Source organism: Passer montanus, unplaced genomic scaffold (genome assembly GCF_014805655.1).
Source record: "Passer montanus isolate IOZ18808 unplaced genomic scaffold, ASM1480565v1 scaffold108, whole genome shotgun sequence".
Classification (NCBI taxonomy): domain Eukaryota; kingdom Metazoa; phylum Chordata; class Aves; order Passeriformes; family Passeridae; genus Passer; species Passer montanus.
The window spans coordinates 1,108,243-1,131,701 of NW_024357392.1; the positions used below are offsets into that span (position 1 = coordinate 1,108,243).

At 40.8% G+C, this 23,459-nt stretch overlaps 2 protein-coding genes across 2 annotated transcripts in view; both read left to right on the top strand.

Annotated features, from left to right (window-relative positions):
- Nucleotides 1-16,424, top strand: part of BBS7 (Bardet-Biedl syndrome 7) — a 16,726-nt gene extending 302 nt beyond the window's left edge. Inside the window, exons 2-19 of the mRNA XM_039722985.1 lie at nucleotides 86-151; nucleotides 1,365-1,427; nucleotides 2,250-2,425; nucleotides 2,992-3,178; nucleotides 3,877-3,949; nucleotides 4,888-5,004; nucleotides 5,837-5,967; nucleotides 6,546-6,630; nucleotides 8,035-8,137; nucleotides 8,709-8,901; nucleotides 9,896-9,970; nucleotides 11,090-11,155; nucleotides 12,068-12,207; nucleotides 13,188-13,352; nucleotides 13,425-13,534; nucleotides 13,642-13,745; nucleotides 15,195-15,318; nucleotides 15,627-16,424. Of these exons, the coding sequence (XP_039578919.1) occupies nucleotides 86-151; nucleotides 1,365-1,427; nucleotides 2,250-2,425; nucleotides 2,992-3,178; nucleotides 3,877-3,949; nucleotides 4,888-5,004; nucleotides 5,837-5,967; nucleotides 6,546-6,630; nucleotides 8,035-8,137; nucleotides 8,709-8,901; nucleotides 9,896-9,970; nucleotides 11,090-11,155; nucleotides 12,068-12,207; nucleotides 13,188-13,352; nucleotides 13,425-13,534; nucleotides 13,642-13,745; nucleotides 15,195-15,318; nucleotides 15,627-15,760 (2,112 nt within the window). The 3' untranslated portion in view covers nucleotides 15,761-16,424. The remainder of the gene's footprint in view (nucleotides 1-85; nucleotides 152-1,364; nucleotides 1,428-2,249; nucleotides 2,426-2,991; nucleotides 3,179-3,876; nucleotides 3,950-4,887; nucleotides 5,005-5,836; nucleotides 5,968-6,545; nucleotides 6,631-8,034; nucleotides 8,138-8,708; nucleotides 8,902-9,895; nucleotides 9,971-11,089; nucleotides 11,156-12,067; nucleotides 12,208-13,187; nucleotides 13,353-13,424; nucleotides 13,535-13,641; nucleotides 13,746-15,194; nucleotides 15,319-15,626) is intronic.
- Nucleotides 16,425-17,211: 787 nt separating this feature from the next.
- Nucleotides 17,212-22,753, top strand: CCNA2 (cyclin A2). Its single transcript, XM_039723045.1, has 8 exons — nucleotides 17,212-17,386; nucleotides 17,467-17,704; nucleotides 18,501-18,616; nucleotides 18,945-19,168; nucleotides 19,693-19,897; nucleotides 20,642-20,755; nucleotides 21,031-21,164; nucleotides 21,556-22,753. Exons 1-8 carry the CDS (start codon nucleotides 17,246-17,248, stop codon nucleotides 21,605-21,607), a joined length of 1,224 nt encoding a protein of 407 aa, XP_039578979.1. The 5' UTR covers nucleotides 17,212-17,245; the 3' UTR covers nucleotides 21,608-22,753.
- The last annotated feature ends 706 nt before the right edge of the window (nucleotides 22,754-23,459 follow it).

Sequence of the window (23,459 nt, forward strand, 5' to 3'; positions counted from 1 at the left end):
CGGGGCCGAGGGGCGGCCGGGCGGCGGGGCCTGCGAGCGGCCCGAGGCTCCGGGCCCCGCTCTGGAGCGTCTCTTGCACCCACAGGTGGGAGTGACGGCGCAGAAGACGATGAGGCTGCTGCCCGCCTCCGGGAAGAAGGCCACGCAGAAGGTACCGAGCGCCTGGTGCTTCGCTGCCTCTCCTGCCCTGGGCCTCACCCTAGCGCTAATCATCTCCAGAGTTTCCTTAGATGTGGGACGCCATAGGGAAAGACTGCGCAACCCCGTTTTGGGGGTTTGGAAAACCTTTTTTTGGAAAAAGAAAAAAAGTAGAAAAGAAAAAATCCGAATTTGTAATTGGAAAACTTTGGAACGGGAAGGAATTTTTCTACTTTACGGCGTTGCTGAAACTGCAAGGGAGTTCTTCCATATTTCTCTGTTTTGGTTTTACTGACACTTAAGACGAGAGGAAATGCTCTGAAGCTGAGACAAGGGAGATTCAGATTAGATATTAAAAAAAAATATTTTACTGTTAGGATGGTCAGGCATTGGAATAGGCTGACCAGGGAGCTGGTGGAGTCGCCATCCCTGGAGGTGTTAAGGAGGATCTGGCACTGGGTGCCATGGTTTAGGGGTTACAGCAATAATGACAACTTGATGCTTGAACTTGATGATCTGAAAGGTCTTTTCCAACCTTGATGATTCTATAGAATATTTATTTTTAAGTATTTCTTAATTTTATTAAGGAAACCTTGTTAGGGAAACTCAATAAAAAAAAGCTGCATTTTTTTTTCCTTCAGTAATAAAGTTTTAATGTGAAAACACAACTTTTCCCAAATACATCTTTGCCTCATGGTTGCTGACATTTACAGTTAGAAGCAGGAAAAGGATTCTAAATGCCTGTACTTGGACTGCTGTTCAACATCCTATTTCTAATACTTTTTATAGATCTTTAAAGTGTACTCCTATATGTAATTTAGTAATTTACTCCCATATGTAATCTAAAATTTTAAGTCCTTGAATATACGAAAATATCATTAATTTTATAATAGAGAAACTATTTCCAGTAGCATGTAGCGACTAGACAAGGGGCAATGGCAAAAACTGACAGGAGAGTAGGTTTAGATTAAATATTAGGGAAAAGTTTTTCCCTGTGAGAGTGGTGAAGTACTGGCACAGGTTACCCAGAGAAGCTGTGACTGCCCCAGCCTTGGAAGAGTTCAGGGTCAGGTTGGATGGAACTTGAGCAACCTGTCCATGGCAAGGGATCTTTCAAGTCTCTTCCAACCCAAACCATTCTGTGATTCTATGAATACAGGAGGAGCACTATGTAAAACCACAGCTTTGTGTGTAATAAAAAATAACCATGTGTTCTACTTTTGAAGGTGGTTGTTGGAGATCAGGATGGGGTCGTTACGTGTTTTGGCATAAAAAAGGGTGAAGCTGTGGTAAGTGGAAATGTTCCATTTAAAATTTTATTTTCGGAATGTTCTTCCCAGTGAACTTTGAAAGTCCATTTTTTATTGATGTGGCAATAAGATGCCAGTGGAAGGTGTCTAGGTAGAGCTGTGGACTGATTCCTAACTGTGGTGAGGGCATGCTGATCTCATGCCTGGTCAAGCACAGAATTCTCCACCGTTGTAGTCAAAAACTAATGTGGAGAAAAAAAAAATAACTTCTGCACATTTTGCACTTCAGCTAAATTGGGCTTAAGCCTGGGCACATACAGTTATTGTAACGAGACAAAAACTGCAGGGATTCATTAAATCACCTTAGGGATTTGGACAAACTGATTGCTTTTTATGCCCAGCTCAGTAAAAAATTATTTTATTTCACTGTTTTTTCTTCTCCAGGAAGTTCATGGTTAGCTCATAAGTGTTCTATAACAATACAAATAAATCAATGTAGACTTCTGGAATAAGAATGTAACATGTGAGAGGGAGAGAGTGCATGTGTGTTGTTCTTTAAAATAAAACACAAACCATAGACTAGCTGACAGCAGTGCTGAATTTTTCCCATGGATGAATTAATAACAATGAAGTAATGAAGTTTTAATTTATTATGTTTTAAAGCTTATTGTATTTATTTTCTCATAAAATGCTTGGTTGCTCTGTGGTTCTGAAGATAAATACACAGATTATTTTTATCTGTGTACAACCCATTGCATCTTAGTTTTGCCAGAAATTGTAAAGTAAGTTTCTTAATGTTTATGTTAAAAGATTACGATAAATATGATATTGTGATGACGAAAATTGCTTTTCTGTTGACAGCCAGTGTTCAAGACACTACCAGGACAAAGGATCTCCAGATTGGAGCTGGGAGGAGCTCTTAATACACCACAAGAGAAAATTTTTGTGGCTATAGGATCTGAAGTCAGAGGTTTCACAAAAAGAGGGAAGCAGTTTCTTTCCTTTGAAACTAACCTTACTGAAAGCATCAAAGCTATGTATGTATGATGTTTTGCCTTTTTTGAGAGCTGTAGCAGATTGTTAGTTTATGATTTTATGGAATAATTTTAAGCATATTGTGTAGGTGGCACTAAGTGCCAGTCCAGCTTCAGCTTGTGCTGCAGCCTCTAGGAGGAATTGGGAATATTATGAAGAAGTCTTGGAGGTGTGGGGGGAATTGGGAGTGGTCTGGAGGTATTCACAGCAGTGCAAAAGCTGTGTGAGGAGAGCTGGGGTTATTGCCACAGTATGTCCTGTCCACGTAGCTCCTGGAGCAAAATGTTTTTTGGATTGCGTTTTAAGATGTTGCCATAGACAAATCAGCATAAAAAATACAATAATAATGAAATTTCTATAAAGATATTATTAGGGATTTACCTGAATACAGAGTGGAAATGTGAGAGCTGTAGAAACCACGTGGTTTTAGCATTTATAAGGAACTCTAAAAGCTGGAACAGCTTGCAGGGCCCCATAATACCTTGGCACTGGGGGCATAGTAAGGCATAAAAGCATAAAGGACTCTTGCTGCAGCAAGATGCTACAGGATGTGTTTTCTTCTCCTCAGGTACATCTCAGGAGCAGATCTCTTTCTCTGTGCCAGCTACATCTATAACCATTACTGTGACTGCAAGGACCAGCACTACTTCCTATCAGGAGATAAAATCAACGATGTTCTCTGCCTTCCTGTAGACAGAGTGAACTGCATCACACCGGTGCTTGCGTGTCAGGACAGAGTGCTCAGGGTGTTACAGGTTAAAATGCCTCCTTCTTTTTGTTTTATGTGTGGATGCTATGGAATTGCACTAATTATTAAGGGAATACGTATCAGCATGGCTTAAACATCATAAGGGTCAGCGTGTTGTGCCTTGCTTGGCAGTGCTGTTGCTGGTGCATTCCCTTTCTGCTGGTTTTTTTTTTTTAAGAAAATCATTCCCATAAACTTGTAAAAAATGAGGATTTTAAGGAAACCACTATAAACAGGCTTTGGAATTCATAGGTGGAAGTTGATGACAAATTGGTCCCTTCTAACTAAAAGTGCTCACCTACACATTTAATTTCCTGAAGTCTTTATCACTTTGGGAATTCTTGCTCTGATCAATTACTGTTGCAAGAAGCCGTGAGTGATACTAAGAGGTTTAACAAATTAAATTGCCAGATGAGTTTCTGGATCATTTTTAATGATAATAACATTTCAGGAGTCCTATGTTTTATTTCTACAGACTTCACCCTGTTTTTGGCTTAGAAATGGTTTTCCAATAGGAGTTTGAATAAGTAAATATTGCCTTTTGGTATGATCCATAACAATTTTGTCATTGTGGGGCTTTGGTTCAGTATGTGGCTGGTGTTTTGGGGTTGTTGGTTTTTTGGGGGGTTTTTTGTTGTTGTTTTGATTATGTTTTTTTGGGGTGTTTTTAACAAATTCATTGAAGATTGTTTTCTTTGTCTTCAGGGATCTGATTTGCTGTATGAAGTAGAACTTCCTGGACCACCTACTGTTCTTGCTCTGAGCAATGGAAATGGGGGTAACAAGACTTTGAATATACACATAATTAATAATACTATTTTACTATATTTTTAAGATTTTGTAGCTTGTCTTCATTAGTTATTTTATCTTGATTTTTAAGCTGATGTTAAAAATGTAGCCAAAAAGTGACTATGCAAGGTAATTTTTTTACACAGATATATATAGACATAGAGACATAGACATAGTGATATGACTGTTTTAGACAGTTCTAAATTATATTCACATTTAATTGAATGCCTTTTACAACACTAGTGAGGTCTGAGGGGTCTCACTGTGTAAAAACAAACTGGACTTTTGGGGTCATGTGGAGATTTTTGGTTTGTGTTTCCCTTACACATGGATTTCCATAACTGGAATACATGGATGGATGAGAATATTGAGCTGACATAAACTGAGACTGGAAGGTTCAAACTTAAAATAGTTTTGATCCTCCTCCTTGCTGATCTCCTCTAACCTCATAGAAATCGCTTTAGGGTGTTAATCTGGTGCTTAATTTAGTTCCAGTTAGACTGTGTGACAGACATCCAGAGCTGGTTTGGAAAAGTAGTTCTTAATTGCTGAAATTTTGGCACAACAATTCACTGCTGGGTGTGTGTTGTTAAAGGGTTTCTCTGTTTTTCTTCTGTGAAGTCCATTGAATAGCCTTTACGCTTCAGCCTAACTTTGCTGAAATATATAGTAATAAATTATGGCTGGTTTTTAGGAAGAACCCAAGTGCAGGGGTGCAGCCAAACACAGAATAGTGATTGCCACAAGGAAATTATCAGGATGGGTGCAGTTTTCATGGATTTGTTTTCAGGTTTGAAGCCTGACAGTTCCATTGCATGTCACTAATTCACTGTTTTCCTTTCCTATGGGCTGGAGAGTGTAACTACACAACATTTTGAAGTTGGTGTGATGGATTTTATCAATTCTAAATTCAGTTTCTGTGTTCAGGTGACTCTGGGGAAGAAATTGTGTATGGGACTTCTGATGGGAAATTGGGTCTTACCCAGATTACTGGTACCAAGGCAGTACCAAGGTGGGAAATTGGAAATGAAAAGAAGAGAGGAGGTATGTGATACGTCTCAATTTCTCACTCTTTAGCTTTCCAGCATACCTGAGGCTTTGTCAAGAGTAGGGTAATCAGGAAATCTTATTCACAGATAACTTTGGAGGCATATTGTATCAGTATGTGATATTAATATGACTAAGGTCTGTTTCATTCTTCTGATCATCTGACAATTTGAATCAGTTTGTGTTGCTTTGGATTTTGTGTTCATATAATTTCCAGTATTCTAGCAAACTTGTTTTTATGCTACTTTTAAAGTGGTGTTTGTATAAAACAGTGTTGATTCAAATATGATTGACTGAGATGTTTCTCATTTTTCTATTTCTAAGTCTGTGTATATATTTGGCAAATACACCTGCCAAACTTATGAGATGTGCAGTGGTTTTAAGGTCTCTAAAGAGTCATAATAAAGGGTTTTGTCTGAAGGTGGAATATGTCTCCACAATAACTGATCAAAACTTTCCCAGTTTTAACCTTGGTGTGCTGCTTCTGGAACATCTGTTAGCCCCTAGTGCTTTGTAAAGGACAAGATCAGGAATGGAATGTGTAAATACATTTTTATTTAATTATAAGTGTTTATCACCATATTATTTTCTTAAAATGCTTCCTAGTATGTCCTTAGTCTTTCTATGAAATATGGAGCTAAAAAAGTGAACCTTGAACCTGAAGTACAGGAGAGGGACTTCAGCCTTGAGGACTGATCCAGAAATCTCATTACTAACACCTTAAAAGCTGGCTAGGACCCTCTTTCTGTGTAACTGAGTGTGGCCTGTGTATTATTGTATCATAAACTAATAAAGATGAAGCAAATGGCTTTGTTTTCTTCTTCATTAGGTATTCTGTGCATTGATAGTTTTGACATTCTGGGAGACGGAGTTAAGGAATTACTTGTTGGACGAGATGATGGAATGATAGAGATTTATAACTTTGAGAGTGCTGATGATCCTGTCCTTCGACATGATTATGTAAGTCCTCATCCTTCATACTCTGCTGGGAAAAAAACCATTAATTAAAAATAAAAATCTGTGCTTCAAAACTTAGATGATTGTTACTGCTAAAATATGTAGTTTGGTTTTCATTTAAGAGGTTTGTAACGTTGACAATATGACCTTCAAATTAGTATGGTAACATGTAAGAACCAGAAAGTGAAGTAGTTGTTATTTGAGCAAAAATCAAAATAATACAGAGAGTGTGTGTTAAAGTTTTGGCTTAGTTGACTGCTGGCTGAAACCTAATACAGAGTTGCTCTCTGAGTGAAAAACCTGAGAGTGTTGTGCACAGTCTGTGATTTACGGGTTAATAAATGGAAGCTGCCAGGGCTTCACTGACCATAATTACTTTGGTTGTCAATGGTTTGAACTAGTAATTGGATCCAGAGAGATCATTCCACTTCAGTCAGATTCCTAATTTCTGCTGGAAAAACACTATCTTAGTGTTTTACATTCAGGTTTTCCATATGTTTGCTATGTAGAGTAGAATCTTCTAAAACCTTCTAAAATGAGTCCAGTGATATTTCCCTCTGCTTGAATGTGTTTATTTGAAGGCTTTATCAGAGAGCATTGCATCAATCCAGGGTGGCTGTGTAGGAAAAGATGGCTATGATGAAATTTTAGCAGCAACATACTCAGGTAAGCTTCATATCATTGACACAGTAAATGCCACGTGTGGTGAGGTGATAAAATTAAGCAGGTTATGTTGTTAGTGCAACTCACATCTCTTAAAATTTTGTGTTGAAAAGATCTCTTCTGATTTAATATTTACACTTCAAAAAGTTTCCTACATTTGAACTGTGGGGATTTCATATCTTAAGATATTCATCATGCATAACACAGTCATTGACTATATTTTGATGTAAACTGCAGCCTTAATGTAATGAATTAATGAATATGTCTGAAGGAATTATTTATGATTTTTTAATATATATGAAAAATATTGATATACAAGCATGGTTTTATTTTAGATTTCTGTCTTCTAGATAATTTCATTCCTTTTCAGTTTCACAGTGCTTTAAATGGATTTTGATTTTAGTAGGAAATAAAGATCCCCCATGTGAGGCACCTCAGCAGCTCCTCTAAGTCTTGAGCTATTGGCCTGTGTGTGACACAGGCCATGATAAACATGCTGCATATGTCAGCTGCTGGGAGCTAAAACATTGCTAATTATCTCCCTTTAGTTACCTTAGGTGCTAAAAGTTAACCTATTAAAACTTCTTGTAATGAAAATCATGTCATTTGGCAAGATACAATCCTCAGTCAGTTACTGAGAAATAATGGTGTTCCAAGTACCTCTTCTAAACGTTTTTGAGGGTCAAAAGACCCTTGCACCTGACCTCATATGAAGTGCTTTGGTGTGATTGGCAGTACTTGGTACTGTTGCAGCCTAAGTCCTTTGTGGCTTCTTGTAGTGGGAATGTTGTAAAGATCCATGGATCATAGAAGGAAAGGAAAAAGTGAAAGCCCATGTTCCCCTGTGGGCTTTCAAAGGTGAATTCTGGTAGGATGTGCACTAGACTGATGTTGGAAGGGAACCAGAGCTATAAACACCCATTCATGTCTGCGTGTCATGCTTGAGGTATCAGAATATAATCAATTAGTATTTGCTTTTAGAAATAAATGTAATTTAGTAAGCAAAAGCATAACTTTTTTCAAGCAGCAACATCCAACCTCTAAGCCCACTGAGCAGCATTCAGTTTGCTATAAACACATTGCACAGCTTTTGTTTTCAGTAATTCAAGGTTTTGTCAGAAAAAAATCCAACTGCTCCAACAAGTTAATCCAACAGTTAAAAACTGTTTAAAGAGGAATTTATTGCTCAAAGTACTTAATGAAAAAAAGTAATGTTTTCCAATTTAAGCATGAAACCCATAAAAAATGGTGCTTGATGTCTAGGATTAATCCTACAAAAAGGGATTAAATTGGGCTCAATTCTCTCTACCCAGTGTGTGGAACAAACATCACTCCACACATACAATAGCTGAGTGTAGAATTTTCTTTTTAGCTTATAAGGAATATAAACTTCATATATTGGTTTAGGCTGGCTGACAGGACTGACTACAGAACCTGTCCATAGAGAAGGTGGATCAGGTGAAGAACTAAAATTAAGTCAAGAAATGCAGAACAAGATTTCATCCTTAAGGTAATTGTGCTAGAAAGAAATTTAAATGGAAGAATGGAAATGTTAAAAGCTGAAATATCATCTTTCCTTCCTATCTCACTGAATTTTCATTATCACTAATATATGTAGAAGTAGAATCAAACCTTTTCAAAGTAGAAATTAATAGCAGCCTCATTTCATAGTCTTTTTCTATCTTGCCTTCACATGATGATGTCTTAATGCTTTCTGCCTCAGTATCAGCAAGATAAGATTCCTTTCTTCCTTGCTGCTCTATAGCTTCTAAATGATGGCAGGAAAGAAGTCACTACCATATTATTGAACATACATTGTACTCTTGAAAGGAAAAGTTTGTCCTTTCCTGTTTCTCAAAAACCTCTTTTGGCAGGGAACATGTAAAATCCACGTATCCATGTGATAGTTTTTATTTTATCTTTGCTAAGTACATCTAAGGGGAGCCATCAGTCACTTCTGGCTAGAAAATTGAGGACAGGAGATAAACATGATTGCCTTGCAAGCTGAAACTATTTAATTTCTAGGGTAGCTCTATAGTTGCCTTTTTTTGAAGACATTATGAGTGGTTTCCCTTTTCTAGGAATGAGTTGGAGCAATTGCAGATAAAAGTACTTCAGGAACGGGAGAAATACCAGCAGGCCTCTCACTCCAGCACTGCAGTCTCCTCAGTACCTGCCTTCAGTGTCAATGACAAGTTCACACTGAACAAGGATGATGCCAGCTACAGCCTCATCTTGGAGGTGCAGACAGCCATAGATAATGTCCTGGTGCAGGTCAGTGGGGCTTTGTTCTTGCTGGGTTTCTTGATGCATAAATAAAACACTCAGAGACTTTCTAGTTCAAAGAGCCAAGTTACAGCATCTTAAGGACATGCTTGTTGGGCAGCAAATACAACAAATTCATATTGAGCAGAGCAACTTTACATTACCAGAATAGACCAAAGTGGCTGCTGTAACAGAAGATTTCTTTGTAACTTTGTGTTTGCTTTTGCATGGTATTTATCCTTATTTAAACACCAATTAAATGAGGTGCACATCCTCACTTGCCAGTTAAGTGCCCTCTGTAGTGGAAAATTAATTTCAGAATGTTATGGGCCACCTGTTCACTTCCAGTGTGCAACAGCGTCTGATTTGTGTGCAGTTGGGGAGAAATAGTCCTGCCCTTTATAGCAACCTTAATTAATTATTCCTCCTACTGTATCAGCTGAAATTAATGCCATCTTTGGTAGTCAGAAAGAGTAGCAGTACTGAATTACCTTATTTTGAGAAATGCAGGAGGAGAAAAACGTGACAAGGAGGAAAAATGTGACAAGGAAAGGGAGGTGGTTGTTCTATAACAAATGGGAAAGAAGTACTGTAGGATTTTATTTTTCACTTATTAATAAAAATCCTGTTTTTATTAAGGATGTTACAGAGCAATGCTAAGCTACAGCTAATTTGCCACTTTATAATATCAGATGTTTCCACAGCAAAATGAGAAATAATGAAATTGTTTAATCTACCTTTCATGTCTGAAAGACAGTCACAGATTTTACGTTGAGGTTGTGGTAAACCAGCCCCCCAGGAGTTCAGGACTCTGAAGGGAATAAGAAAGATGTTACTCCAGGATTAAGTAGTAAGCTGCATGTCTGTTAGGCTTTTGCCTCTGAGATGAAGAAATCTTCTTGCCTCTCTGTCCTTACAAAGCTTGATGACAGTCAGAGGATAAATGCACTTAGAGCTACTCAGGAATGTAAGCACTTTTTTTCCTTCCTCCTGTGTTCTGCAGAGTGATGTCCCACTAGACTTGCTGGATGTGGATAAAAATTCTGCCGTTGTTAGTTTTAGCAGCTGTGATTCTGAGGTGAGTGAAACCGAGGAGGTGATGTCTGGAGAGATGGTGTGATGGAAACTCTTAATATTGTGTGGTAAAAATAGAACTTGGATTTTTATATCTCTGATTTAAAATACATTCAGTTAACTACTCATCTGGTAATTGTAGGGAACAGAGCTTCATTAGAGATACTGGAGAATTAGTAGTTAAAGGCAGGTCCTGACGTAAGGCAAACCTAAATATGCAAAAATACCTGCTCTCTTCCTTTTTGTTTTTTTTTGTCCTGAGGAGGATTGTGAGAGACACATTCAGTATTGCTCTCTTCTCTGGATTCCACAGATTCATATACATTTACTTCCAAGTAATTTAGTTGAAGGGTGTTACATTTTTTACTTAGTTAATTTCTAAAAAATATCTTTAGAATGTGACAGTTCTGCTGTGTGGGGATTTAAATGTTTGCATGCCTTTTTTAATATGTAATAACTACAGACTTAAATAGTTACAGAATTACTATTGACACTGAGGGCCAGGGAGAAAATCCTGAAATGACCTTACAATTTATGAAAGTCTTCTGTAAAATCTTTTCCCTTCTAACAGTTCTTTATTTTAGTTTTAAGAATTGAATTTGCACATCATTGTTCTGCCCTGGAGCTCCCAGAAATCAGCTTTTTATTTTAGGTTTTGTGCCAGTTGTGATGATTAACTTAGTGCTTTTTGGGGTGTATTTTCTTACTGATCCTGCTTTAGTTTTTGAATGTTGAACTAATTTTGCAGATGAGTGGGGCAGGCTGACATGCATTTTTCAGATGAAAAGTAGGTATCTATGTAATCTTTGTAGAGATATTAAAGAGTGTAAGAGGCTTTGGTTGTATTCTTCTTAGAGAGAGCTTTTTATTTTTTTTAATTCTATCATAATTAAAACTAATGCTATCATAAATAAAACATTCAGGGGAACCAAGGATTGCTTTTATTCAGGGGAACCAAGGATTGCTTTTTTGTATTTAACTCTTGTAAATAACTGTACATGCATAGCAAAAACTTCACTGTAACATAGCTACAGTTAAAACAGACCAGTAGAAATTTTGTGAATCCACAGACCTATTTTGCATTATTTTCCTATTTAGGTTTTTTTTTTTCCCCTTTTTTCAGCCAAATAGCAACTTTCTTCTTGCAACTTACAGATGCCAAGCAAATACTACAAGACTTGAACTTAAGGTAAAATGCTCAAAAATATGTTCTATAAAATTAATGGTTAGTCCTGCTTTGGAATGAAGAGTTCTTCATGTGGATCAGTCCAATTTCTACTGCTGTTTATTTCCTGAAACATTCTAACCTGAGGCTTGTGTTCCTTTTTATTTGTCTTTAGGATTTCTAAGGGCTTCTAAAAATATGTCAGAGGAGAGCCTGGGATCTTTTTGAGTGTCCCTAAGATGAAAGTAGTGGGGACACCACAGATTGGGAAAACACAGGATTCTGAAGGCAATGTGTGGAACTTAAAGCTGAGGGAGGTGTGGGAAAGAAAGCTCTGTCATTTTTTATTCTCTGAAGTGTTTAAAGGAAGTTACATTGGGAACTAACAAGGGAGTATAGGCTCAATTTGTATTTTGGAGAGGAAGCAAATCCTGTCATTTCATGCTTATTATACTCAAAGGCATGTGGGTGTTTTGGAATTTATTTTTAAGGATCCACCAAATTCTCACATTTTATGGCAACTACCACAGGAAATAATGAAGGCAATCCTGATTAGGAAAATCCTCAGCTTGCCCACAGGCATGAGGTTTTCTGTGTTTTACTGCAGCCTCCTAATCTGATACGTGTTTATGTAAAACTCTCAATTTTTGAGGCTTTTTATTTTAACTGATCAGAAAATGAGTTAGAGGGTGTTATTTTATTAATATTTAATTCATCTAATACAGAAGCACTTCACTGGTCTGTGCTCCATTTAGTTCTAAAACTCATCTGCTTTATTTATAGTGGCACTATCAAATAAATGTAGTACTATAAATACTCTTGAAATACTAGAGGCTTTCTTTAACATACTTTAAATATTCACTAAATTTCCAAACAGTGGTAAAATAATCTTTTTCCTTTTCTTCTTCTCTGTGGGTTCTTCTTTCCTCTCTGCAGGTTCGCTCGATCGAAGGACAGTATGGGACACTTCAAGCATACATAACTCCCAGAATCCAACCAAAAACCTGTCAAGTTCTTCAATATCAAATTAAGCCACTTTCACTTCATCAGAGAACTCATTCTATTGACCAGGACAGGTATGTGCAAAGAAAAATCAATGCCTTTTTTCACTTGGAAAAAAGGCAGCTGAAACATTTGCTCAGTACACTGAAGTATGCAATTTCTAACCCCTAACATACACTTTTGAGCCTGTAGTTCCATTTCATGGATTTCCTAATAGAAAATATGGATTAAATGGGCTCCTTGCTGCTCTTATTTTGGGGCTATTTTTCATTTTACTGCCCTGGGTTATAGTTCAGCCCTATGTGTTAGTAGAGCTGGGGGTGTGGTAGAAAGGAAACTTTCCTCTGTAAGTAACTGTGTCTTTTCAGTTTCAGCCTCACTCTCTGCTCCACCCTTTTCCTCTATTTTTTTCTCACAGCTAACTTGGCCCCAAAACTGAGCCAAGACATTTTACCTTTATCTCTCTGTTATAGGAGTTTTGTATTTTACACAGTTTCTGATGGATTTTTGCCCACCTCACTAACATCTCGTATTGCCTCCAAGGTTGTTGAGGCAATAAAGCTTGTTCAAACCAAAACTGAAAGATGGAAGGGAGGCTACCAAAGGCTTCAGTGTGCAAATGAGCTCCACTATGCCTTGTGCTTGATAAAAATGCTGCATCTGAGGTTTACAGCATGGGAGGCTCTTGAGGCTCTGTCTTAGTCATATTTGCTCTTGTCAGTTATTTACCTTTGTCCTAAATTTCAGGTTTAACAACTTGCAATGGGACATCAAAAACTTCCAACTTGTTTTTTTTTCCTAGATCTGACATGCCAGGTGGGAGGTAAAACTTGAATGTGCATGTAGCTCTGCATTTTGAAGTACAGAAAAATAGCTGTAATCTACAATATGTACCTGTACTTAGGGAGAGACCTGATTTTTTACAGGGTGCTGATTAAAAGGAAACCACCGTGTGAAACTAAACTGTTTTTACATGGACAGTGTAAAAACCTCTTAACTCCTCCTTCTTAACTATTAACTGTCCTTTTTCTCTTTTAATTTCACAATGTCACAGGCCCATGAATACATTGATGCTCAAAGGCCAGTTCAGTTTTGCTGAAATTCACTCCTGGGTTGTGTTTTGCTTGCCTGAGGTGCCTGAAAAGACTCCTGCTGGAGAGTGCATCACCTTTTATTTTCAGAACACTTTCCTGGGAACACAGCTTGAAAGTACCTACAGGTAAAATACCATGACTAAACCTAATGCATGCATGTGTATTCAAGTTGATTTTAAATTGTTCTTCTTTTATAGAAAAGGCGAGGGATATTTTAAGTCTGACAATATCTCTACAATATCCATCCTCAAAGATGTGCTTTCCAAAGAAGCTACTAAAAGGAAGATTAATCTCAACATATCATATGGTAAAAATTCTTCTCTGTTTTGTTGTCCTTCAGTTCATTTGTTATTCCCCTAAATGGAAGATGTAGTACTCATTTGCTTGTTTGTGTTCTTTTTTACTCCCTGCTAGATGTAAATGAGGAATCTGTGAGGCACACATTAAAGCTTATCCACCCTAAATTAGAGTATCAGCAGCTGCTAGCCAAGAAGGTGCACTTAATAGATGCTTTGAGAGTAAGTATCTGAACTCTTGGAGTTTGGTTTTTATGGGAGGTTATGCTGTCAGATACAAAACTGTGGCTCAAGTCAGGTGTGTGTCATGTGGGGTCTGTTCCCTTACATTAAATTAAAGCATGCATTTTAAGTGTCTAAGAGGCAAATTTCTTCAAGGAAAATTCTCTTTTTTGCTGTATTACTAGTGAATGACATGTAGGATTACTGAACATGCTTAAATTGGATGATAGAAGAACAGCCAGGTTTATCATCTAATATTCTCTCCTAGCCTGCTGTTATTTTCCAGCTGCTTCTGTCCCTCTTCCTCCTAATATTTATAGTTTTTTAGGTCATCCAGGCCAGATGCAACTTCTTTGCTTTGGAACTTCATCCCAGTGTCTCACAATTTCTAAATCATCTGCTTTTGAATCTTTTCCTTAATACCTTCCTCAATAGCCTTTGGGAGGTACCAGTTAGGCAGCTCATCTCAGTTCTTAGAGATTCCAACAATCAGGATTTTCCTGTCACCATCATCAAGTTCTTTTGTTTGTTTTTTTTTTTAATTTAATGGGAATGGAGGTGAAAATGTTCAACCAGTTCTGTCATGCTTTTGGGGCAATCAAATGCTTGTCAGAGCTCTTCAGATAGTAGAAAAAGCTGGCTACCAATGAGAACAGTATGATTCTTTATTATCACTTAAAAGGTTTTACTTGGGCTGGTTTTGGGATTTAAACAATATTTTTTGGGCAAACCAGGGATTTAAACAGTAATAGAGAATTAATTCTTAATGCACATTGTCTTTTGCAATAATAATGGTGTTGTACATCTTGCTTGTTTTAGACAGCAAATCTCTGACAAATTTTTTGGTCACTCATTTTTTCGATGGTAACCTATTGACAGGCAGTAAAATAATGTAAAGATTGATGAAAGCTGGTATCCCAGCAGACTCATGGTGCACAACATAATTACCTCTTGTCTAGGGGAGAAGTGCATTTCTCTGGAGGATAAAAAGATCTGTATTATCAACCATGACAAACTGGTCTGCTGATAGACTGAGTTTTTTCAGAAGGGGCATTCAAAACTTCTTGCTGTCACAAATTCAGTGATACTTTCAGAGTTTACTTTCACCTTCAGACTTCACTGAGTGCTACACTTTTTAGGAATTCACTTATACTAAAAATGAAGGTGTGGTCAAGGCTTGAGTCTGCATGGTGTGATCCTGTTCTGGCTGAGAGCTGGAAGCTGAAATATGCAGGATTTTGAGAATCCAGTCTATGAAGGGACATCTGGCATTTCATTAGAAGCCTAGAAAATGAGGGACTCTGAAAATAACACTTGCTGGTTTAGAAGGGGATTGTCTTGCCTCTGAAGTACTTCCTTCTGACATATCTAAGCTTAATTTCTTCTTACTTACCTGCTCTTATGATACTTACCTGCTGTTAGCTCTTACCATTTTAAACTGTCTTTGAGGAGTTACAAGTTCATGAAGGCAACGTGGACTTCCTGCTCCCAAAATACCGCAGCATTTTGGAAGAGGCAGATCAGCTGCTGGAGGAATACAAGAGACAACCTGCACATCTCGAGAGACTTTATGGTTTGTTGACAATTCAGCTTTATTTAAATGGAGCTTAATGTCCAGAGACATGGCTGAAATAGCTGCTTGTATTTACATGATTCTTGTCTTTGTGGACATGTTTAAAGATTGTGTTCAAATTCAGGGTGGCACTTAAGAATGTATAAAAGGTAAGTGGCTTGGATTTGTTTACAATTAAACCATTGTTTAAAACATGAACTTTAAAAACTCTTCTAACCACTAGAATACTTGGTACATAATCATGAATTAAAAGTAGACATACCTCTTACTGAAAATAAATAGTAATTCCTGGAATTTTATCTTTACAGGTATGATCACAGATCTCTTCATAGATAAATTTAAATTTAAAGGCACCAATGTGAAAACCAAAGTTCCTCTCCTTCTGGAAATTCTGGATGGCTGTGATCAAGATGGATTGATCGCTTTTTTTGATGCCGCCTGACAAGGAAAAAGCAGAGTAATTTTTCTGGTTTTAACCAAGGCATTTTGGTATCAAGTCAAAAACACTTTTACTCTTTTGTTGTACTGTCAGCTCTTAGGTTTTATTCATATTTATTATCATATTGGATACAGTAGGAAACTTCACATAAACTGTTGTGTATGTTAACTGTGTGCAGAGGTTTTATGTACCATGTTAATAGCTCAAGAAAGATCAGATGTAAATACCAAATATCCTTTTGGGAAAAATGTTTTCACTACTGTTTAAGATGACATGGAGTAGCCTGTGTTCCCTACAGGAATGGATGAAGAAACTGGTTTCCAGGGACTTGGATGGATTTGGAATAAATCTGTGTGTTTAAGTTCTACCTAACTTAGTTTTTCCTTTTGTAATTGAGAATCTCACCAGACTTGATGTAGCTGGTGTGTGCAGAGGGGGAGAACTCTAAATGTTAGACTGATGACAGCTCCATTTAAAGCCACATTTGTTTAGGAATGGATGGCATTAAACTTCCTCAGTGCTTCTCCAGCCTCCCTGTGCTTCATTTCAAAACTCCACCTATTTTCTCACTTGGTTTTATTTAAAATTAGAAGAGATAAAGCAGCCAGTGGAGACAAGAGATCTGTTAGCAAGTAAAAAAGATCAATGCCATTGAACTGAGGTAGAATCATCAAGGGTGGAAGAGGCCTTTAAGATCATCAAGTCCAACCATTAACTTGTCATTATCACTGTAACCCCTAAACCACATTCCCCAGCACCAAATCCAGACACCTCTTAAACACCTCCGGGGATGGTGACTCACCCTAACAGTGGTAATTTTTTCACTAATTGTCTCATCTAAGGGTGGGGGGCCCCCGGCCCAGGTTGCCTGGAGAAACTATGGATACCCCATCCCTGGAAATGTTCAAGACCAAGTTGGATGGGGCTCTGAGCAGCGTGGTCTAATGAAAGGTGTCCCTGCCCAGAGCAGTGTGGTTGGAACACGAGTACCTTTGTGCTCTGCGATTCTTTCGTAATCGAAAGATTATTAAGGTCTCAGCCCGAGGCCCTTTCCCCTTGTCCCGTCGCTGCGGGCACCTCACTACGCCCCCTCCTTTCAGAGAGCTGGAGGTCTCCGTCTCCAGCCTCCTTTTCTCCCGACCCAACCCCCCCATCTCCCGGGACAGAGCCTGGCTGGGCAAGCTCCAGCTCGTTTCCCGGCGGGAACGCTCGAGGTTCTTCTCCCTCCCTGGGGCGGGCGCGGGGCCTGCTGTCCCCGGCAGCCTGGGGCTCCCCGCCCTCCGTGTCCGTCTGTCCGTCCCTCCCTCTGTCCGCCCCATCCGGCGCGGCCGTGACGCCGCGCGCGCCCATTGGGCGGTTCAAGAGTCGCGGGCTACTTGAACGGCGCGGGCGGCTCCAGGCGCGCCCGTCCCCGGCCCCGCCGCTCCGGCCCCGCCGTCGCCTCCGCCGTCGCCTCCGCCGCGCTGCCCCCCCGCTCCTGCCGCGGCCATGCTGGCGGAGCAGGAGAACCAGGAGAACGTGCCCCCGCCGGCGGCCGGCAAAGCCGCGGCGGCGCCGCCCGCCGCCGGCACCCGCGTGGCGCTGGGGCTGCTGCGGGGAGCGCAGCAGCGCGCCGGGATCCCGCTGCAGGTGAGGGGGGAGCGGGGGCTGTGGAAGGGGCAGCGGCGGGAGCTGTCAGGGCCGGGCGCTGACGGCCGCTCTCCCCACAGGCGGCGCGGGGCGGCTGCGAGGGCCATGGAGCGGCGGCGGGGCTGCAGCAGCAGCATCAGCACCAGCCCTTCTCCATCCATGTGGACGAGCCCGACGGGGAGCGGGAGCCGCGGCGGCAGCTGGGCGTCCCGGCGGGGCAGAAGGAGGAGGCGGCGCTGGGGCTGCGTGCGGCCGTGTGCACCCTGGGGGAGCGGCGGCCCCTGGCTCCGCTGGGCAACGCCATGGAGCTGAGCTTCGGTACGTGAGAGCCCGGCGCCGTGCAGGCCCCGTCCCACCTGCTCCCCCTCAGGGCCCGGCTCCTCAGCCAGGGAATGGTTTGCAGAGGGGAAGGAGAGCTGTGGCTTGGGACGCAGGCTGGTTTGGCTCCTTTGAGCCTGCCGCCGGGATGCAACAGCTCTTCCGTGCGGCTGAGCCTCTGCGTTCTTATCCCCTGCTGTTTTAGGCCGTTTTATAATTTATAACTTTAGCTCTCAGTACCTCATGAGAGAAGCCAGATTACAGACAAGATCAGTCCATAAAGCCTTGCCCTTTGCTACCATTACAGAGTTAAAGGGGACTTTACCCAGGCAGATCCCAAGATGTAAAAGGTTTTTCTGCCGGGTAGTGGTGCAAGTGTTGTGAGCTCTTGCCAGTATGTGAAAAAATGGGAACTGCCAGACCCATCTTCTGTAGCACATGTCTGAATATCTGGGAGCTCATTTTTCTGTGATCCGCTTCTGCAAAAAAACCTCCTGCACCCCTGCTCTGTTGTAAACCACAATCTAAGCTTGCAGGATCCACATCTATGTTACAAGGTAACACAGGGTGCATTGAGCACTACATAATTGCAAGAGAGTTTTCCATCTCTTTATTCTTAGCGGGAAAAGGAGAAAGGGCAACAGGGAAGTTTCCCCTTCCCCTAACATTTCACTTCTGTAGAGCCTCCCCAACTCCCAGTCTAGCTGAGTGAGCCTGCACAAGGTTCCCTGTGCTGTGAGGAAATGATGTGAGCAAGATGGTGCCCATTTTAACATGGCTGTTATCCTCTGCTTAGATTCTCCAAGTATTATGGATATTTCAATAACCTCAGAAACAGAAGAAAAAGCACCAAATGTTAATAACGTGCCAGACTATATCAATGAAATCCATACGTACCTGAGGGAAATGGAGGTGAGCTGCTGTCCCTTTTCTTATTTGCATACAGCCCATGGGGGAAGAGTTTGGGATGAAGAAATGTATCTGAGCGTGAGTTACCAAGACAGTGACTAAATTAGAGCTTGCTAGAGGAGAAATAAGAGCACAGGACTGGTTCATTGTGATAAAGTTTATTGTGCCATGCACAAGCTGGAAAGCAAGATTACAGAAATAGAACTTACTGATCCTAAACTCACCAGTGTTTACTTCTGATTTGTTAAACTGTGATAAATGGAGTTAAAACAGTAGCTTCCCTACCAGCACATGGTCCATCCTCAACTTTATCTGTCATCTAAACCTACAGGTGAAGTGCAAGCCCAAAATAGGTTACATGAAGAAGCAACCTGATATCACAAACAACATGCGGGCTATTCTTGTGGACTGGCTGGTGGAAGTTGGAGAAGAATACAAATTACAGAACGAAACCCTGCACTTAGCTGTAAATTACATTGATAGGTTTCTTTCTTCCATGTCTGTTTTGAGAGGAAAACTTCAGCTTGTGGGTACTGCAGCTATGCTGCTTGCATCGTAAGTGAAATTGCTTCATTTCGGGTTCCACCTACTGGTTTTGTACAGATGAAAATCTTGTGGCTGTTCTGTTGCCTAGAGCAGGACTGACTTGGGAGGGCTTCACACTAGGATAAAAATCAGAAGTTATCCACCTAAAATCTTGGCAGTTGTCTTTGAAGTCTGCCCCTAAAATGAGGATCTGTTATTTCCAGCTATAGCAGCCAGTATCTAAAACAGTATTTGAGGCAATATGCATAAGGCATGTGAAAAGAAAGTTGTGCTTGCCCTAGTTGCTAATTCAGTGGGTTAGTCTGGAGTTTCAGTGACTCCAAGTACTAAATTCCTCAGTCCTGAATTATCATGCTGTTGTAGCTCTCTAATTTCAAATCCTGGTGATTCAAGAGCTACTGAACCAACTGCAGCAAGCTTGTTTGGCATCAGTGCCCAGCTCCTTGCCAAGTCAGAATTTAAATGAGCCTTTCATTAAGTGCTGGTGGTTTTCTAGTACTCAGTTGTTTACTCATAAACGTTTCTCCTGGCAGAAAGTTTGAAGAGATCTACCCTCCTGAAGTAGCCGAGTTTGTCTACATCACAGACGACACCTACACCAAGAAGCAGGTCCTAAGGATGGAGCACTTAATTCTGAAGGTTTTGTCATTTGACTTGGCAGCTCCAACAATCAACCAGTTCCTCACCCAGTACTTCCTACACCAGCAGACAGATGCTAAAGTGGAGAGCCTGTCAATGGTAAGTAGGAATTACTAGCTCAGCTCATATAATCAGTGTTTTATTGCAGGTACTTATTGCACAGGTATGTATAACATATATACACCTTATGAATTGTGCTCCTCCAGAAGTGGTGTCCCACTGCTGGGAACTAACACTCCTATTGCCACTTTCTGTTTGGGATGCTCCATTCTTATCAGAGGCTGGCACTTGGCCTGGCTCAAGCATGCACCCTTACTCAGAGCAGGCAGAGATTAATGAACTTGAAATTGGGGCTTGTTGCACTGCTACACAGATGTTTCCCTCTCTCTTATCTACAGCTGCCACACTTACCCCCACACACACTTTGGCAAAAAAGGACTTTAGGTTTGGTTTTCTCCTCAACCAGCTGCAAGCTCTAAATCCAGAGGCTAATTTCTAGAGCAGAGCACAGGTAACATTTCATCTGAAGTTATAGTAAATCCTAGCTGTATGCTAGGTACCAGAGGTCCTAAACATAGGCCTTTGTCTCACTGTGCAGGGGTCAGATCTGACTACAGGTTTCCCTTTAATTCTTATATGTTTGTAAATATAAAATGTGCTGGGAAAGCATGGTTGGGAATGCTTTTTGACAGTAGCTAGCAGGAGATGCTTAAGGAGAAAGTAAGTGGAAACTGATAAAAGCTGTCCTTCCAACTGATGGCAGGATTGGAAGCTCAAGTTAGGGTTCTAAAGCAGCTGTTAACTTTTGGAAGCAGATGATTCCCTTTTTCATTTCCCTTGCAGTACCTGGGAGAGCTGAGTCTAATTGATGCTGATCCTTACCTGAAATACTTGCCATCAGTTATTGCTGCTGCAGCATTTCATCTGGCAGATTACACACTCACTGGACAAGCCTGGGTATGTAGCACTCCAGCGTGAGCCTTCAAGAACCTCTGTGTGTGTTCAGTGTATTTGTACACAGTTCTGAGTGCTGGGCCTAGGCTGCAGGAATTGCAGCCCCTCTGTGCTCCTAGGCTGTTAATTAGGGATTGCTCCCTGTGGCATTTGAAAAATGGGATGGGGGGGGTGAGGTAAATATGGTTCAACAGGAAGCCAAAAACTCTACCACTGGTGATCAGCACAAGTGAACAGCAACATTCCAATGTCCCTCACCCTTTTGTTTTTCCCTTCAGCCTGAATCCCTGTGCAAAGTAACCGGCTATACCCTTGAAGACATCAAGCCTTGCCTCATAGACCTGCACAACACCTACCTCAAAGCAGCCCAGCACACACAACAGTCCATAAGGGAAAAGTACAAGAGTACCAAGTGAGTATCTGTGGAGGTGTTAATGTCTGAGTTGTCCAAGCATGTAACTGCCTGGCAGGGTGTGGGATGTATCTTTTGAGCCTTCAGGCAGACTCAGCTAACCAAATTCACCTCTTCAGTGAGAGGGTGACAAGACTCCTTGGGGTTTTTACATTGTGGTTTGTCAGGCAGTACTTGGTGTACTGTGAGGTAGAAACTGGAGGAATTTTCTTGATATTCCTACAGTTGGTGATACCTAATGCTCCTAAAAATCTGTGTGGGGCATGGCAGCCAACAAGCCCCAGAATGTTTCCTGCCTGGTAGGAAATGTGCTTTACTGCAGTTATGCTGCTCTTTGTGGCAAAGAGCACTTGAGCAAGATGACATCCTGCCTCTTTTGTTCCCTCTCTAGGTACCATGGAGTATCGCTCATTGACCCACCAGACACACTAAACTTATCGTAATAATCAAGAGACTGATTTTTAAAGAGATGTATATTACAAGGAAATGATGTACAGTTTTAAACATGGTTCAGGATTCTAGATGTGATCACTCAAAATATGAATACAGGCTTTGATGACTTCAATTATGAAGTTTTGTTTCATGTGGTTTTAATGTAAATCTTTTGTACATGCAATCTTGTTAAGAGTTTTAGCTGTTTTTTTATCAAAATGTTCTCTTCAGGCACAGAATTAACCATGCAGGCCACGTGAAGTCTGAGACTGCTTATCTAATTATAGACTAAATGTTAATATTAGCAGTGCATTATTATAGTAGGGCTTTTTCTCCTTCTGGGTGAGAAAGATTTGGTCTCCACAGAGTATCAGTAGCATTTTTATTCTGTCTAGTTTAAACTGAGACTTAGCATAGATCCAAAACGTTGCCTTAATGGCTATAAAACTGGAAGAAACTCTATGGCCATGAGAAGAACTCCTTGCTGGAACTGACTCATGAGGCTGTTTAGGACGTGCCCCAGTTGCTGTATAATGTAGTGCCAGATCTTCATCAGGAGAAAGGCTGAATGCTCTGCTGCAGGGACTGCACAGTTAAAACCCCTGCACCAGTTCATACCTCACGCTTCCGCTACGCAGAAAACGGTCTTGCTGTCAGTATTTTCTGGTCCAAGTGTAAAACTGATACTAATCTAAACCCGTGGAGTTTCCATTGATGTGCTGGCTGTCCCAGAAGTCCATGGATGCCTACTGAGAAAATTAGTCCTCCGTCTGCTCACCATGTACCTCTTTAGGGGTGGTGGAAGGGCTAAACTCCAGTGGGTGAACTGCTGCTCTGTGGCCTCAAGAGCAGGGAATGTCTTCTGACATGGATGGGCTGCGTGCAGAGCAGCAAGAATTCCATATGCCCCTCATGCTTGGGAGGAGCTCCTCTCTGGCACACAGCAAAAATGTGCCATGTTTTTCCTTAGTTCTGGAACTGTTACATAAGCAAACTGGCATTCAATCAGCATTAGATCAAGTGGATGTTTACTTTCAGCCTGTGTAAATGGAGTGATGCTGCCCTGTACCACTGCTGTTGGCATGTAAAGCAGCGAGTGCACGGAAGTGGGCTGAATTGAGCCATTTCCAGGTTGGCTAATAAACAGTTTTTGTATCTGATGTTAGTGGTCTTGCCAATAGCTTAAAATCACTGAGGGGTAGTGCTGTCATCTGAAATTGGCATTCATTTCTAAAGCCTTTTGGCAAGGGCTGCCCTGTGAAACCTGTGCCTCTTCGACTTGAAGTTGAGTTGGTGCTGTCTCTGGTTATCTGGGCACCCAGCACTATAAACTCCTCCTCACAGATGTCCAACAGCTGCTAGGGTGTGAGCTATTTGAAATAATTTTTTTTAATGGTTATCTCTGTCAGGCTGAGCAGCAGCAGTTAATGAGAACAATCTCTGTGTCACCTCAGCAACTACAAAGTTAGTACTCTGCTCCCATCCTTGTGCTCCTGCCTGAGCCTTCCCTGAACCACCTCAACTACAAAACCAATGGAGTCGAGTGGTGATCAAAATGCTGGTTGAAATCAGCAGCAGGAGTTTGGCCAATCTGATCTTCTTAGGATGCACTTGGACTTATGAAGAACCGTATTTCATTAGCCAACAGCCTTATTTTAGATGAATTTCAGTGGGCTGCTACTGAAATGCTAAAATGAACTTGGGACAGCCTGTGCAGTTTATCATGTCTGGTGCTTGGGGTTAGAAACACTTTAACCTTGCAGGAGAGGGAGTTTGCATAGGGAGGAGTGTTTTTCACTGTTTGTGACCTTGGAAGTGCAACTGGCAATGCTGACTGGTAGCAATTACTTGAAGGTTACAGGC